The sequence below is a fragment of the Diplotaxodon limnothrissa genome, linkage group LG10 (assembly GCF_057381915.1).
Source record: "Diplotaxodon limnothrissa isolate DT_005_m linkage group LG10, D_limnothrissa_male_GT1.1, whole genome shotgun sequence".
Taxonomy (NCBI): Eukaryota; Metazoa; Chordata; class Actinopteri; order Cichliformes; family Cichlidae; genus Diplotaxodon; species Diplotaxodon limnothrissa.
The window spans coordinates 6,124,960-6,141,734 of NC_140605.1; the positions used below are offsets into that span (position 1 = coordinate 6,124,960).

The 16,775-nt window shown below is 40.5% G+C and overlaps 1 protein-coding gene across 4 annotated transcripts in view; it reads right to left on the reverse strand.

Moving 5' to 3' along the window:
* Positions 1-16,775, reverse strand: part of ntm (neurotrimin) — a 158,781-nt gene that overhangs the window by 52,866 nt on the left and 89,140 nt on the right. For all 4 annotated transcript variants that reach the window (XM_085363359.1, XM_085363362.1, XM_085363361.1 and 1 more), the window contains exon 2: positions 9,210-9,442. In XM_085363359.1, coding sequence (XP_085219485.1) covers positions 9,210-9,442 — 233 coding nt within the window. The remainder of the gene's footprint in view (positions 1-9,209; positions 9,443-16,775) is intronic.

Below are 16,775 nucleotides of genomic sequence, written 5' to 3' on the forward strand. Positions count from 1 at the left end.
CGAGTATAACCTGGAAATCCCGAGGTCAAAATGGGAGATGCCCCCAAGGGTGGTGGAGAATGACCGAGCTAAGATCCTGTGGGACTTCCAGATACAGACGGACAAAATGGTGGTGGCTAACCAACCAGACATAGTGGTGGTAGATAAACAGAAGAAGACGGCCGTAGTGATCGATGTAGCGGTTCCGAATGACAGCAATATCAGGAAGAAGGAACACGAGAAGCTGGAGAAATACCAAGGGCTCAGAGAAGAGCTCGAGAGGATGTGGAGGGTGAAGGTAACGGTGGTCCCCGTGGTAATCGGAGCACTAGGTGCGGTGACTCCCAAGCTAGGCGAGTGGCTCCAGCAGATCCCGGGAACAACATCGGAGATCTCTGTCCAGAAGAGCGCAGTCCTGGGAACAGCTAAGATACTGCGCAGGACCCTCAAGCTCCCAGGCCTCTGGTAGAGGACCCGAGCTTGAAGGATAAACCGCCCGCAGGGGCGTGCTGGGTGTTATTTATATATATATATATATATATATATATATATATATATATATATTAGGGGTGCAACGATACACAAAATTCACGGTTCGGTTCGGTTCGATACTTTGGTGTCACGGTTCGATATTTTTTCGATACAAAAAAATGTTCATGCCTTTTTAATTTGTCATTTATTAAAATTATAAATATATATTTTAACTCAAAAGTACAGTTTTTAAATTTAACCCTAACCCTTGTGCGTGTTTTTTATTTTGACAGAGAATGCGCACCTGCGGACCACTTATGTGCAGCCCTGGTTATTTAGCTCGTCATATTGCAGCCACAGAAATTATTTTGTCCATGAAACCATAAAGCTACACTTTTTTGCCTTATAGTCTCATTTGTCATAACTGCTCCGTTTTGTGGTAAGCTTTTCTTTGGCTGTCACTTCTTCACCCTGACCTGTCTTATTTGGCTCAGCAGAACTAAAATATATATCCTGCTGCTTTTACACACGCACTCACATAAGCTCAGCGATTCTCTGCACGATCAACCTCTCACATGTTTAATCTTGCTGCGGGAGATTTCACTTGTCATGTTTGCATAGTAAGCTAACGATTAATAAGACAATGTCAGAGGAATTGGTGCACAAATTATCATCACTCACAGATCAGTGCTGTCGCTCTCTATACACAGTTCGCACGATTGCAAAGTGAAAGCAAAAAAACAAGCGCAAATTCAAACGCGATTTCAATATGTCACATATTGACAGTGGCTCACCGATGCCAATGACATACAGTGGGGCAAAAAAGTATTTAGTCAGCCACCGATTGTGCAAGTACCCCCACTTAAAATGATGACAGAGGTCAGTAATTTGCACCAGAGGTACACTTCAACTGTGAGAGACAGAATGTGAAAAAAAAATCCATGAATCCACATGGTAGGATTTGTAAAGAATTTATTCGTAAATTAGGGTGGAAAATAAGTATTTGGTCACCTCAAACAAGGAAAATCTCTGGCTCTCACAGACCTGTAACGTCTTCTGTAAGAAGCTTTTCTGTCCCCCACTCGTTACCTGTATGAATGGCACCTGTTTGAACTCATCTGTATAAAAGACACCTGTCCACAGCCTCAAACAGTCAGACTCCAAACTCCGCCATGGCCAAGACCAAAGAGCTTTCGAAGGACAGCAGGAAAAGTATTGTAGACCTGCACCAGACTGGGAAGAGTGAATCTACAACAGGCAAGCAGCTTGGTGTGAAAAAATCAACTGTGGGAGCAATCATCAGAAAATGGAAGACATACAAGACCACTGATAATCTCCCTCGATCTGGGGCTCCACGCAAGATCTCATCCCGTGGGGTCAAAATGATCATGAGAACGGTGAGCAAAGATCCCAGAACCACACGGGGGGACCTGGTGAATGACCTGCAGAGAGCTGGGACCAAAGTAACAAAGGTCACCATCAGTAACACACTACAACGGCAGGGAATCAAATCCCGCAGTGCCAGACGTGTTCCGCTGCTGAAGCCAGTGCATGTCCAGGCCCGTCTGAAGTTTGCCAGAGAGCACATGGATGATACAGCAGAGGATTGGGAGAATGTCATGTGGTCAGATGAAACCAAAGTAGAACTTTTTGGTATAAACTCAACTCGTCGTGTTTGGAGGAAGAAGAATACTGAGTTGCATCCCAAGAACACCATACCTACTGTGAAGCATGGGGGTGGAAACATCATGCTATGGGGCTGTTTTTCTGCCAAGGGGACAGGACGACTGATCCGTGTTAAGGACAGAATGAATGGGGCCATGTATCGTGAGATTTTGAGCCAAAACCTCCTTCCATCAGTGAGAACTTTGAAGATGAAACGAGGTTGGGTCTTCCAACATGACAATGATCCAAAACACACCGCCCGGGCAACAAAGGAGTGGCTCCGTAAGAAGCATTTGAAAGTCCTGGAGTGGCCTAGCCAGTCTCCAGACCTCAACCCCATAGAAAATCTGCGGCGGGAGTTGAAAGTCCGTGTTGCTCGGCGACAGCCCCAAAACATCACTGCTCTCGAGAAGATCTGCATGGAGGAATGGGCCAAAATACCAGCTACTGTGTGTGCAAACCTGGTAAAGACCTATAGTAAACGTTTGACCTCTGTTATTGCCAACAAAGGTTATGTTACAAAGTATTGAGTTGTATTTTTGTTATTGACCAAATACTTATTTTCCACCCTGATTTACGAATAAATTCTTTACAAATCCTACCATGTGGATTCATGGATTTTTTTTTCACATTCTGTCTCTCACAGTTGAAGTGTACCTCTGGTGCAAATTACTGACCTTTGTCATAATTTTAGGTGGGGGAACTTGCACAATCGGTGGCTGACTAAATACTTTTTTGCCCCACTGTAATTACCCAGCTACATTTCTGAAAGAATGCAAAAGCATTGACATATATTTTTCCTTCCTACAATAGCCCGACGGGCAGGGAAGAGATAGATTTTGGTAGCCCGGGGACGTCGGGCTAGCGATATTGCGAGCCCTGTATCTGATTGAGGAATCACTCATCTTTGGAAAAGAGAGTTTATTACAGAGAAATATCTCTTTCCAAAATAAAAGCTATACTATCCACTTCTTCTGGGCTATATTCTCAGCAGCATAAGGAGAATCATGTGCTAACAGCTGTCTAAATGACTCGGCTAAAGTTAGTAGCATGCTTGTTGTTAGCTCGTTAACGTGTTGGCCGTCTAGCCCCATGCACGGAGCGATCGGCGGTAGCTCGTTAACGGAGATTTGCCGTGTTGTGGCGTTAAGGTCATTTCAATGAGATTAACCTGAAAGCACTAGTGGGAACACAGCGAATATGACTGCACATTTACGCCGACATCATCCTAGTGCAAAGACAAGTGGAAGCAGACAAAAAAAAGCAAGCATGCTACTAACTTTAGCCGAGCCATTTAGACAGCTGTTAGCACATGATTCTCCTTATGCTGCTGAGAATATAGCCCAGAAGAAGCGGATAGTATAGCTTTTATTTTGGAAAGAGACATTTCTCTGTAATAAACTCTCTTTTCCAAAGATGAGTGATTCCTCAATCAGATACAGGGCTCGCAATATCGCTAGCCCGACGTCCCGGAGCTAGCGATTTTTTTCAGTCGGGCTACCAAAATCTATCTCTGCCCTGCCCGTCGGGCTATTGTAGGAAAAATATATGTCAATGCTTTTGCATTCTTTCAGAAATGTAGCTGGGTAATTATGTCATTGGCATCGGTGAGCCACTGTCAATATGTGACATATTGAAGTCGCGTTTGAATTTGCGCTTGTTTTTTTGCTTTCACTTTGCAATCGTGCGAACTGTGTATAGAGAGCGACAGCACTGATCTGTGAGTGATGATAATTTGCGCACCAATTCCTCTGACATCGTCTTATTAATCGTTAGCTTACTATGCAAACATGACAAGTGAAATCTCCCGCAGCAAGCTTAAACATGTGAGAGGTTGATCGCGCAGAGAATCACTGAGCTTATGTGAGTGCGTGTGTAAAAGCATTTCAGTTCTGCTGAGCCAAATAAGACAGGTCGGGGTGAAGAAGTGACAGCCAAAGAAAAGCTTACCACAAAACGGAGAAGTTATGACAAATCAGACTATAAGGCAAAAAGAAAGTGCAGCTTTATGGTTTCATGGACAAAAGAATTTCTGTGGCTGCAATATGATGAGCTAAATAACCAGGGCTGCACATAAGTGGTCCGCAGGTGCGCATTTGCTGTCAAAATAAAAAACACGCACAAGGGTTAGGGTTAAATTTAAAAACTGTACTTTTGAGTTAAAATATATATTTATAATTTTAATAAATGACAAATTAAAAATGCATGAACATTTTTTTGTATCGAAAAAATATCGAACCGTGACACCAAAGTATCGAACCGAACCGAACCGTGAATTTTGTGTATCGTTGCACCCCTAATATATATATATATATATATATATATATATACACACACATATATAATATACATATATATACATATATATATATACATATATACACATACATATACATATATATACATATATATGTATATACCAGAGGTGGGACCAAGTCATTGTTTTGCAAGTCTCAAGTAAGTCTCAAGTCTTTATCCTCAAGTCTCAAGTCAAGTCTCAAGTAATGTCAGGCAAGTCAGAGTCGAGTCTCAAGTCACTGGTGTAAAAGTCCGAGTCAAGTCACAAGTCTGAAATTTTGAATTTCAAGTCCTTTCGAGTCTTTAAAAAAAAAAAAAAACGAAAAAAGAATGTTGCAGTTATATGCTAAATGTAAATATTAGACCATGTAATTTTTAAATCTGTGTTTTTCTCAACACATGACAAAATAGTGAACAAATTGTGAAATTGCACCTCTTTAAAATGCAGCTCAATTAAACCTAGCTCCAAGAATAATTTTCACCGACAGTTCTGAGATAAGCTGCATGTTATTCTTGGATGCGGTTGTAGGACCGGTGTCGTGCCAAAGTAGGTATCCCCGACAGAATTTGTTTCCCCTGTGCTGGGAGCACGCAGGAAGTACTGATGTTTTCATTTTGTGAAAAATTAGTATCATTACATTACCATTCAGTTTGAGGGTTACAACAGAAAATTATATATTTATTGCTCACGGGGTATCAGATGGGATTATTTTAATAAACCATAAACATTTTGGCTAATAACTATTTTTATTCTCCTGTAACTTTATTATATAAAGAGCTAAATCCTCCAAAGTTTCAGGAGAAATGCGTCATAATAAGAAGTGTTTGTGAACGAAAAATCAGCAATGTGGGATACTGTTTGTCCGTGATTTACACAGGGGGAACAAATTGTGGCAGGACCAGCCTGATATTATTTGTATCCCACTATAACTTCGTTGTATAAAGAGCTAAGATCTCAAAAATGTCAGGAGTAGTTAGTCATTATAAGAAGTGTTTGTAAACTAAAAATCAACAATGCGGGATACTGTTTGTCTGTGATTTGGACAGTCCAGCGTGTGCTCCCGACGCAGGGGAAACAAATTCTGTCGGGGATACCTAGTTTGGCACGATAGTAACTTCAGGTCACTGCAACAAGCCCAGGTACAGTTTACCGCCGGATGGGTACAGGACCTTGAAATGCACCGTGTAGAACGAAAGACCATCGTACGTATCATAAGTTTACCAGTCTCACAAATCGTCTTCATAAATACACAATCGTTAACCGTTTATTAATAGGACCTTTAAGCTCAACGGTAATTAATTAGCAGTGGAAATAATTTCTGGTACGCATCACAGAAATGTAGCAGTGACAATAATACTGTATGCTGTAATCGTACTGGGCAATTAGTGATACAAAAAACTTGTTTTATCCTGTGAATTATGTTTTTGTCACTGTACCATAATAACAGAAGCGAAACGCAATATTGTGTCAGGACAATTCACTATTTATGCACAATAAACAAAGGAGCATAGCGCGACAATTTCTTTTCAGCGCCAGACTTGCTTGTAACCTATATCACCAATTATGTTAAGAAAAATGACGCATTAACTACAACAGCAGACTAACCTGTGAGCTGGAGTGTTCTGGGACGTTATATTTGGTCTTTGAATGGCTGCAATCCAGGCCACCCGTCGCCTCTTTGTTACTTCGGAAACATGGCTCGAACAATTTCTCTTCAACGACGTAATCCGATAACAACCGATCTCTTTACCCGTCGGCTTTCCGTGGCTGTCATGCGACCGGCTATTGCAGTTAATAACACAACGGCTTCTTGCCATTTTTGTGTTTCTTTTTTATCGCTGTGATTTCAATTGAAAGCCTGCGTGCGCTAGTACCTCTTGCCACGAGTTCCCAGAATCCTTTGCGGTTTTACCCCTGAATGACGTCACATTTTCAATCTCTATATAATATGCATTTTAAATTTTATATTTGGGGTGAAATATCAAGTCTTTTCAAGTAAACCGGTTCAAGTCCAATTCAAGTCCCAGGTCATTGGTGTAAAAGTCCAAGTCAAGTCACAAGTCTTAGAACATTTTTTCAAGTCAAGTCTAAAGTCATAAAATTAATGACTCGAGTCTGACTCGAGTCCAAGTCATGTGACTCGAGTCCACACCTCTGGTATATATATACACACACATATATATATACATACATACACACACACATATATATATATACACATATATATATATATATATATATACACACATATACACATATATATATATACACATATATATATATATATATACACATATACACATATATATATATATATATATATATATATATATATATATATATATATATATATATATTAGGGGTGCAACGATATTCGTATCGATATTGAACCGTTCGATACAGTGCTTTCGGTTCGGTACGCATATGTATCGAACAATACAACATTTGTAATTTATTTTATCAACTTTCCTTCTGACGATGCTGTCTGTGTTGAGCGCTCAGTGAATCTGCGTTCGACTACTCCGCCTAGGCTGCACTGTCGAGCGCAGATCCACTGAGCGCTCAACACAGACAGCATCGTCAGAAGGAAGAGCGCAGGGCAAGCTAGCGAGACAGAAGTTAAGCTCTCCTTGCAAGATGGACCTCCCCCACTCTCATTCAGATCTGGCGTTTGGAATTATTTTGGTTTTCATGTGACGTATGACCCTGAAGGTAAGCGAGTCATGGACTAAAGTAAAACAGTATGTTGGATGTGCCACGCAATGCTTAATTACATGGGTGGGAACTAGTGTGTTAGCGCAGTTAGCTCGTTAACGTGTTGGCCGTCTAGCCCCATGCACGGGGCGATCGGCGGTAGCTCGTTAACGGAGATTTGCCGTGTTGTGGCGTTAAGGTCATTTCAACGAGATTAACCTGAAAGCACTAGTGGGAACACAACGAATATGACTGCACATTTACGCCGACATCATCCTAGTGCAAAGACAAAAACAACAAGCATGCTACCAACTTTAGCCGAGTCATTTAGACAGCTGTTAGCACATGATTCTCCTTATGCTGCTGAGAATATAGCCCAGAAGAAGCGGATAGTATAGCTTTTATTTTGGAAAGAGCCATTTCTCTGTAATAAACTCTCTTTTCCAAAGATGAGTGATTCCTCAATCAGATACAGGGCTCGCAAAATCGCTAGCCCGACGTCCTGGGGCTAGCGATTTTTTTCAGACGGGCTACCCTGCCCGTCGGGCTATTGTAGGAAGGAAAAATATATGTCAATGCTTTTGCATTCTTTCAGAAATGTAGCTGGGTAATTATGTCATTGGCATCGGTGAGCCACTGTCAATATGTGACATATTGAAATCGCGTTTGAATTTGCGCTTGTTTTTTTGCTTTCACTTTGCAATCGTGCGAACTGTGTATAGAGAGCGACAGCACTGATCTGTGAGTGATGATAATTTGTGCACCAATTCCTCTGACATCGTCTTATTAATCGTTAGCTTACTATGCAAACATGACAAGTGAAATCTCCCGCAGCAAGCTTAAACATGTGAGAGGTTGATCGCGCAGAGAATCGCTGAGCTTATGTGAGTGCGTGTGTAAAAGCAGCAGTATATATATTTTAGTTCTGCTGAGCCAAATAAGACAGGTCAGGGTGAAGAAGTGACAGCCAAAGAAAAGCTTACCACAAAACGGAGAAGTTATGACAAATCAGACTATAAGGCAAAAAGAAAGTGCAGCTTTATGGTTTCATGGACAAAAGAATTTCTGTGGCTGCAATATGACGAGCTAAATAACCAGGGCTGCACATAAGTGGTCCGCAGGTGCGCATTCGCTGTCAAAATAAAAAACGCGCACAAGGGTTAGGGTTAAATTTAAAAACTGTACTTTTGAGTTAAAATATATATTTATAATTTTAATAAATGACAAATTAAAAAGGCATGAACATTTTTTTGTATCGAAAAAATATCGAACCGTGACACCAAAGTATCGAACCGAACCGTGAATTTTGTGTATCGTTGCACCCCTAATATATATATATATATATATATATATATATATATATATATATATATATATATATATATATACACACATATATATATATATATATACACACATATATGCATGCTACATATCTGCATATCAAATAGCTCTAAACTGCCCCATTGCACTGTGTGTATACAATCCAATGCACCTCAATGTGTTCTGAATTCCATTAGGAGACTATCACAACTCCACACATCATTATAACCTAAGCATCTTAACACCTGGTATTCTCCATTAACCTTACCTAATATAGCGGATGAGAAACACACTCCCCTCTCATTCCTTGAGCAAGGCATTTGGCATCTCATTGCTCCAGTGGAGCGATGAATGAGAAAATGAGATTTAAGAGAGGCACTGAAGGCCTGTTTTGACTCTATATGTTTTTTTTCCCACTTCAGCTCTGCTATGCTGGTGCTTTAGATAGAAGTCATAGATAGTATACTAGCAAAACAAGAAGAAAACAAAAAAAATGGATGTGTGCAAGAGGTTCTAAAAATATCTTAGCTTGAAGTCACATTCAAGGAAGAATGGCTTAAAATTGCAATAGTCATGAACAAAAAAACTAATTTGCAGCAGGCATAAGTTATGGTGTCTGTATAAGTTCAGGAAATAAAATTTTTTTATGATTACCAGAGACTCATTGCTTGTAGCACATTCGGAAAAAACAATAATTTACTAGAATTTCACATAGGACTCATTGTTGAATTTAGTATCATATCAGCAGCTGTAGCTGTCTTTATCTTGGCGTCATTACCTTGGACGAGGATGTGAACTGAGGTGGTTCTTGGTCGACTGCTTGTCTGGATTGCACACACATACTGTCCTTCATCTGTCATGTCCACATTTTCAATCTTGATGGTGAACTCCTCTTGATTAAGAGTCACCAAACTCACTCTGGGATCAATCGACCACTTGTCTTCTCCAGCATACAGTATACTTGACCGATTAAGCCATGCTGTGTGTGTGACAACATCCCCGAGTGCACACCTGTGAAGGAACAAAAACAACACTGAAAGTAGGGTTATTTTTAAGATTCAGTGATTTCCATGAGGGAGTACTCATGGAAATCACAAAAACATACTTTATATGATCAACCCCTCCCCACTACGTATAGACTTATTTTTTTAAATGACAAATTTGTATTTATTAATTTATTTTTTCCCTGTTTCTTTGAACTAAAAACATGTACTCTATTGCATGCTACATTTATGATTCAAAAATGTGCTGATGCTTATAAAAGCTGAACTTCTGGTATGACACAGTGTAGAGAGAGGGGATTGTGCAGCTGAATTTAATACGATTACTTTTAGATTATACACTAATAATAGTAAGCAAGTTCAATAGAAACGATATGTGTTGTTTTTTTATTTATTTATTAAGAATCACTGTATTACTTTTAAAAAGTAGTAGAGAGGTCCCCCATACAGAGAGACAGGCAACCAGTCATAACATAGAAACAGAAAAAAACTAGAAACACAATTTCTAATGTGCATTTTATCATGTAATTGTGAAGTAATATTCTGATGCGACACGCTGAAATTGGAATAGCAATTATGTTCTCAGAAATTATGTAAGCTTAGAACAAGACTTATTTTCAATATGCAAATGCACTTACTGTGCAGCGTCAGGTTTCTTTTGTTGATCTACCCACACACTTTGTGATATTCAAAACTGATTGAAATAATGGGCTGAAACTGGATCGTTGTGGTCGGTTGCAATTACAACCGAATGCTTTCCGCAGTCAAAGAATACTGCTTTGATACAGGAGCTGATGACTGATGTTTGAATGTTTCCACGGAATGACACATCTGCTGTATTTTCATAATAGGTGTTTCAATCCTGCTGAGAATGTACAAAGGCCAAAGCCATATGAAGTAAGTGACTTAATGGTTAAAAAAAGAAAATGTGCAAACTGCTTTGGGCTGCCAATTGTCCATCATGTGAGTTGGGAGTTTTAACTTTCAGTAGCCTCAGTTCTGCACTCTAGAGCTGGAAATTCAACATTTTAAGTGTTTTGAATGGTGGCAGTGTAACAGGAGCTCACTGCTTTGCAACTGAACGAATCAGCTCCATTTACGCTGTCACAGTTTTTGTTGCACCATCAGTCACTTCCACTTCAGTGGCAGCAGTAGGGTCAATGGCATCCTTGGGGCATTTATGGCACTATAGAGGAAAAGAGCAATAGAAAAGCATGGGGTGCATGTTCTCCAGTGTTGGCGCATATATGGCACAGTGTATAATCAAATAAAATGCACATTTTTTATGCAATGTACACAGAAAACATACAATAAAAACCCTTGTAGCATTGATTTAATATGATGCACTAATTTTAAAGTATGGGTTTAATCAATAATGGCCACAGAAAGTAAACTTCCTCAACCAGATTCTAGTGCAGACATATGACTAAACTTTTCTAAAGAATCCTCAAAAACAGCATGATAGACACGCTTCCACTGTAGCTTCCCCTCAAGCAATTAAAGTAATTTACTGCCAAGAATTTTATGAATACATGCGTGAGTGGGTAGTATTATCTACTTAGAGGGCTCAAACTATAAAAGTACTAAATTAATATGAGTACATTTACATGCATTAGGCCAAAGGGGAAAAAAAAGGTTTTGTTTAACACAGTTTTCAACACATGTATTTTTTTTTTTTGCTTTTAACCTATCTTAATCCCAGCGTATAATGGAGATCAAGAGGCTCTCCCATAGGGAGAAACAGACAGTCAGTCACACTCACATCTGTTAGGGTACGTGGTCTGTTGACCCAGTGTTTTGAATTAATGGTTTTTTGAATCTTTATTTGTCTTTATGTTCTCTCTGTATCTTATGTTTCCTAGTTCAGATTTCTTACGATCTTGAGTTTATCCATATTTCTAGTTTCCCATTGTTACCCATTTTTCCTGTTGTGCCTGCCACACAATGTTTCCTGACAACGTCAACCAGCAACCTGCATTTCTAATAATGCCGCTTCAAACTGGCTACAAAAATCAATCCGTACAGATTTCGATTTTAAAATATCCATATTTACAGCAACTATTGTTTACAGTCTTGTACAAAAGACAGTTTGTATGAGGCTGATTCTTTAAAATTTTGTCACTTGGACAAATAAATATTACTTCAATATAACATACAAAATTCTGTGCCTGTATTTGTTTCATTGTCTGCCAACTACAGACCACAAGTCAAGCAGCCACAAAGGGCAGACAGCTTAAGCTTTGGAAGGTTATCTGTATCACATATTATCATATCATCATGTCACCCAGCCAGTAGCAGGAATAGGCTGAACAATAGCATACATTGATGTACTAGTATTATAAATTAATGACATTGTTTATCTTCTTTTCACTTTTTGCCCCTGCATCTCTAACCTAATTTGTCTTGAAAAGGTTTTAACGAAAGTACAGAACTGCTGGCTAAACAAGTCATTAATGATCTGCTAACACTATTTCAATGTAAAAAAAAAAAAAGAAAAAAAAAAGAAAGAAAAATTAATCATATTCACAATTGAAAATTGTCTGTTTCCTAATTTAACCTGAAGGCAGGTTCTGACACTGATTCTGGCACACAAAAAACACACAAGGACTTTGATTTGACTTTTTTTCAGCGGTTTACAGCATTTAGCAAAAATCCTCACCATCTGAATTTTAAACAACTTAGTATTCTTTCTCTTTGCTTAGCAGTCAACAAGCTCTGTTTACACTGCCTCCCAAATTCAAACCCATGAGAAACTGTGCACTCATATTTTACCAGTGGGAGTGCTGCAGCTTTGAGTGCAATGAAAGGAACAAAGGACAAAGTAGAAAGGAAATCAGAAATATGAGTCTTATTAAAAGACATTAATTGTGATTGTATACAGGAGTTCAACTCAAAAGTGGAAAGTGATTGCTTTCTAACTTTTAGTCCTCTTTTATTTTCTAAAAACATCAGAGTTTCCACCTAGTGGAAAGAAAAGAGTGAGATACTGAGGAGGATTTTTCCAATTTCCTACTCAAAGAGGAGTAGGAAAATGCCTAATCACATTTAATTCTGTTGTTGTTAAATGTGATTAGGCATTAAATGTGATTAGGCTGGGTTTTAAGGGGTATTTATTATTTTCTTCTTTTTTTGGGTTGTATGGAAGCCCCAAACGCAATTTCATTGTTCTTGACAATGACAATAAATAAATACTACTACTACACATTTAATTCAATATTATAGCCATGAAAAAGTTTGCATGGTTTTAATGCAAACTACTCCACATGAGATATTTAGTCTTCATGCACAATAACGTATTTTAGAATGTGAGTATGCGAGTCAACATATACACAGAAGCTAAAGTCTTAATTTATGAACTCAATATATACAAACTGTTCCAACTTCTGCAATCTGGTAGAAGGTTCCGCATCTTCCGGGCAAGGACAGAGAGACTCAAGAGGAGCTTCTATCCCCAAGCCATCCGTGCCCTAAACACACACACCCGCCCTCTCAGATCATCTATAATTGACTGAGACAGGACGCTTCCAGACACTAAACCAAGGCACAATGTACATTTCAATTCCTTTAATTTTAAATATGTTTATATTGTCTATCCTGTAAAATAGTCAGATGTCTATTCATATTAATGCACAGAATTCACCTGCTTGCTGCTACTACTGCACACTCACCCAATGTGTATGTGTATGTATATATATATATATATATATATATATATATATAAATATAAATGTGTATATATATGTGTATATATATATATATATATATATATATATATATATATATATATATATATATATATATATATATATATATGTGTGTGTGTGTGTGTGTGTGTGTGTGTGTGTGTGTGTGTGTGTAATGGGGATGTGGCGTACAACACTAGAGGCGTACAACACTAGAGGCCAACTCCAAGCCCATAGCACAAGTCACCATCAAGTGCGGGATCTACCAAGGAGATGCTCTGTCCCCACTGCTGTTCTGCATAGGCATGAACCCCCTCAGTGAGATCATTAACAAGACTGGCTACGGATACTGGCTACGGAACGGAACAGTTGTCAGCCACCTCCTGTACATGGATGACATCAAGCTGTATGCCAAGAGTGAACGAGACATCGATTCACTGATCCACACTACCAGGCTATACAGCAATGACATTGGAATGTCGTTCGGACTGGAGAAGTGTAGTTGAATGGTAACAAAGAGAGGGAAGGTAGTCAGAACTGAGAGGATTGAACTACCAGAAGGCAACATTGCAGACATAGATGACAGTTAGAGACATAGAGAAGCCAAAAGGAAAAACGGTGCATGAGGTTAGTGAAATATTAATTTTAGAACAATACTTGAGAATGCTGTCTCCTGAGTTACAGACATGGATTAAAGAACGCAATCCAAACTCTGCAGCGGCGGCTGCAGAGCTGGCTGATGTGTTTGTGGCGGCACGGAAAAAAGGACAGCCATGGAGCCACAGCATGGAAAATGAGAGATGGTTCAAAATCTGTCCCTCACTACCAGAAAGCAGGGGTGAGTAAACCTCCAAAGAGCCAGTCTGTCAATATGCCGTCAAGACCTCCACCCAAGACTGTGATTTGTTATTTGTGTGGGATGGAGGGCCACACAAAACCTATGTGCCCAAAGAATTCTACAAAAATAACTCAGATGTGTTTTGTGCCCCGACAAAGTGTGGAACCTAAAGTGGAGTTTGAGAATGGTTTCAAAATGACCTTAGTTGAGGTTGATGGGAAACCATTAAAGGCCCTTGTTGACTCAGGAAGTACTCAGACTCTTGTGCACCGAGACTTTGTTCCCGCAAATAAAGTTAATGTGGAGACAATCCCTGTTCACTGCATTCATGGAGATGAGAGATCATATCCAACAGCAGATCTGTACATCAAGGTACAAGGACAAACGTATATTCTAAATATTGGTGTTGCAGAGAATCTGCCATTTCCAGTAGTGCTGGGTCGAGATCTGCCTGTGTTGTTTGACTTGCTGAATCCTAGTCATACATGCAATGTTGCAGTAACAAGAGCTCAAGCTAAGAAGAAAGAGGAGTCCCTACACCCACTCTGTGCCTTGCCCTTCTATGATGCGGACATAGAGACTGCACCCGGGAAGTCTCGTAAGTCATGTGGACAGAGAAGGCAAGAGAAGTTTCTACATACTGCTGTTCGAGCAGCTCCTAGCACAGAGCCTGAGTTACCTTTGGGTTTTAAAATCCCTGTTAATATTATTGAAATGCAACATGACGATCCATCTCTAACATCTCTGTTCCAGAAAGCTGCAGAGAGGAACCAAGGAACTAAGCAAGATTTGAACAGCAGGGGGGAGTTTCTGCTGAAAGATGGCATTTTGTATCATCAGAAGGGTTCAGCATTGCAGTTGGTGGTTCCTAGAGCAGTCCAGAAGGTGGTGCTCTTCTTGGGACACTCCATTCCATGGGCTGGCCACTTGGGAAAGCATAAAACCATGGCCCGCATTAGAAAATATTTTCATTGGCCTGGAGTGCGCTCGGATGTTACACTGTTCTGTAAAAGCTGCCCTCAGTGCCAGAAGTCTTCTCTTAAAATCCCCTCCAGAGCTCCTCTCCAGTCTCTACCAATTATCAGCACTCCATTTGAACGGCTAGGAATGGACATTGTTGGTCCTCTAGAAAGAAGCAAGGCAGGCAACCGTTACATGCTGGTTGTGACAGATTACGCTACAAAGTATCCAGAGGTCTTTCCTTTGAGATCAATAAAAGCCAAAGCAGTCGCCCTCTGTCTCATACAGTTCTTCTCAAGGGTTGGTTTTCCTCGTGAGATTCTTACTGACCGTGGCACTAACTTTATGTCCACTTTGTTGAAGCAGGTGTACCAGCTCCTTGGGATTAAGAGCCTGAGGACAACGCCATACCACCCTCAGACAGATGGCCTAACAGAGCGCTTCAATCAGACTCTGAAACAAATGTTACACAAATTTGTCAATGAAACTGGTACAGACTGGGATCAGTGGCTGCCCTACCTCCTCTTTGCATATAGAGAAGTACCCCAGGCTTCTACAGGTTTTTCACCTTTCGAACTATTGTATCGCCATGAGGTACGAGGCCCCTTGTCTCTTCTAAGGGAGACTTGGGAGGGTGACCAAGAAAGATCACAGGCTGTCAATGTTGTCTCTTATGTTGTCCAGATGCGGGAACGGTTGGAGAAGATGACGGAGCTGGCCCAAGCCCACAAAGCGGAAGCACAGCAGCACCAGAAGGCCTGGTACGACCAGTCAGCTCGGCAAAGATCCTTCAGTCCTGGTGAGAAGGTGCTGGTGCTTCTTCCAAGTGATGACAGTAAGCTGTTAGCAAAGTGGCAAGGGCCATATGAGATCCAAAAGAAACTTGGACAAACAACCTATAAGGTCGCTATTCCAGATCAGCCCCGCTCCAGCAGAGTACTGCACATTAACCTGCTTAAGGAATGGGTGGAGAGACCAAAAGCAGATGTCTTTCTGATCCAGGAGGTTTCAGAGGAGGAGGAAGTGGATGATCAGTATCTGCCAAAACCCACTCCTCAGGACCTGGATCTCAACCATCTTCCTGAGGAAAGACGGGCTCAGGTGAGAAACCTGTGTAAATTGGATGTGTTCAGTGAAAATCCTGGTAGAACGGACATTGTGGAACATGACATTGTGTTGAAAGATGGAGCTTCTGTGAGGAGAATGAGTTACAGGATACCTGAGCGTCTATTGATCCCGTTGAAAGAGGAGATCGACCTGATGTTGTCACTAGGAATCATTGAAGCCTCGAAGAGCGAGTGGTGCCACCCGGTGGTCCTGGTGCCAAAGAAGGATGGCAGTATCCGTTTCTGCATAGACTTCAGGTACCTGAATGCAATATCACAATTTGATTCATATCCAACTCCCCGCATTGATGACATGGTTGAGCGCCTTGGGAAGGCCAGATACCTGACAACAATAGACCTCTGCAAGGGTTATTGGCAGGTACCACTGACTAAGCGCTCAAAAGAGCTGACTGCTTTCCGGACCCCGTGGAGCTTGTTCCAGTTTAAAGTCATGCCCTTTGGACTGCATGGTGCCCCGGCAACATTCCAGAGACTGATGGACCAGATACTGTCTGACATGTCTGATTTTGCTGCAGCCTACCTTGATGACATAGTGATTTTCAGTTCTACCTGGGAAGAACACCTGAAACACCTGGAGAAGGTATTGGGGCGTCTTCAGTCTGCAGGGTTGACTGTTAATCCAGCTAAGTGTGCCATTGCCAAGGCTGAAACTGAGTACCTTGGGTTTGTGATTGGAAATGGAGTAATAAAACCTCAAGTCAATAAGGTAACCGCCATAGAATCCTGTCCCTTGCC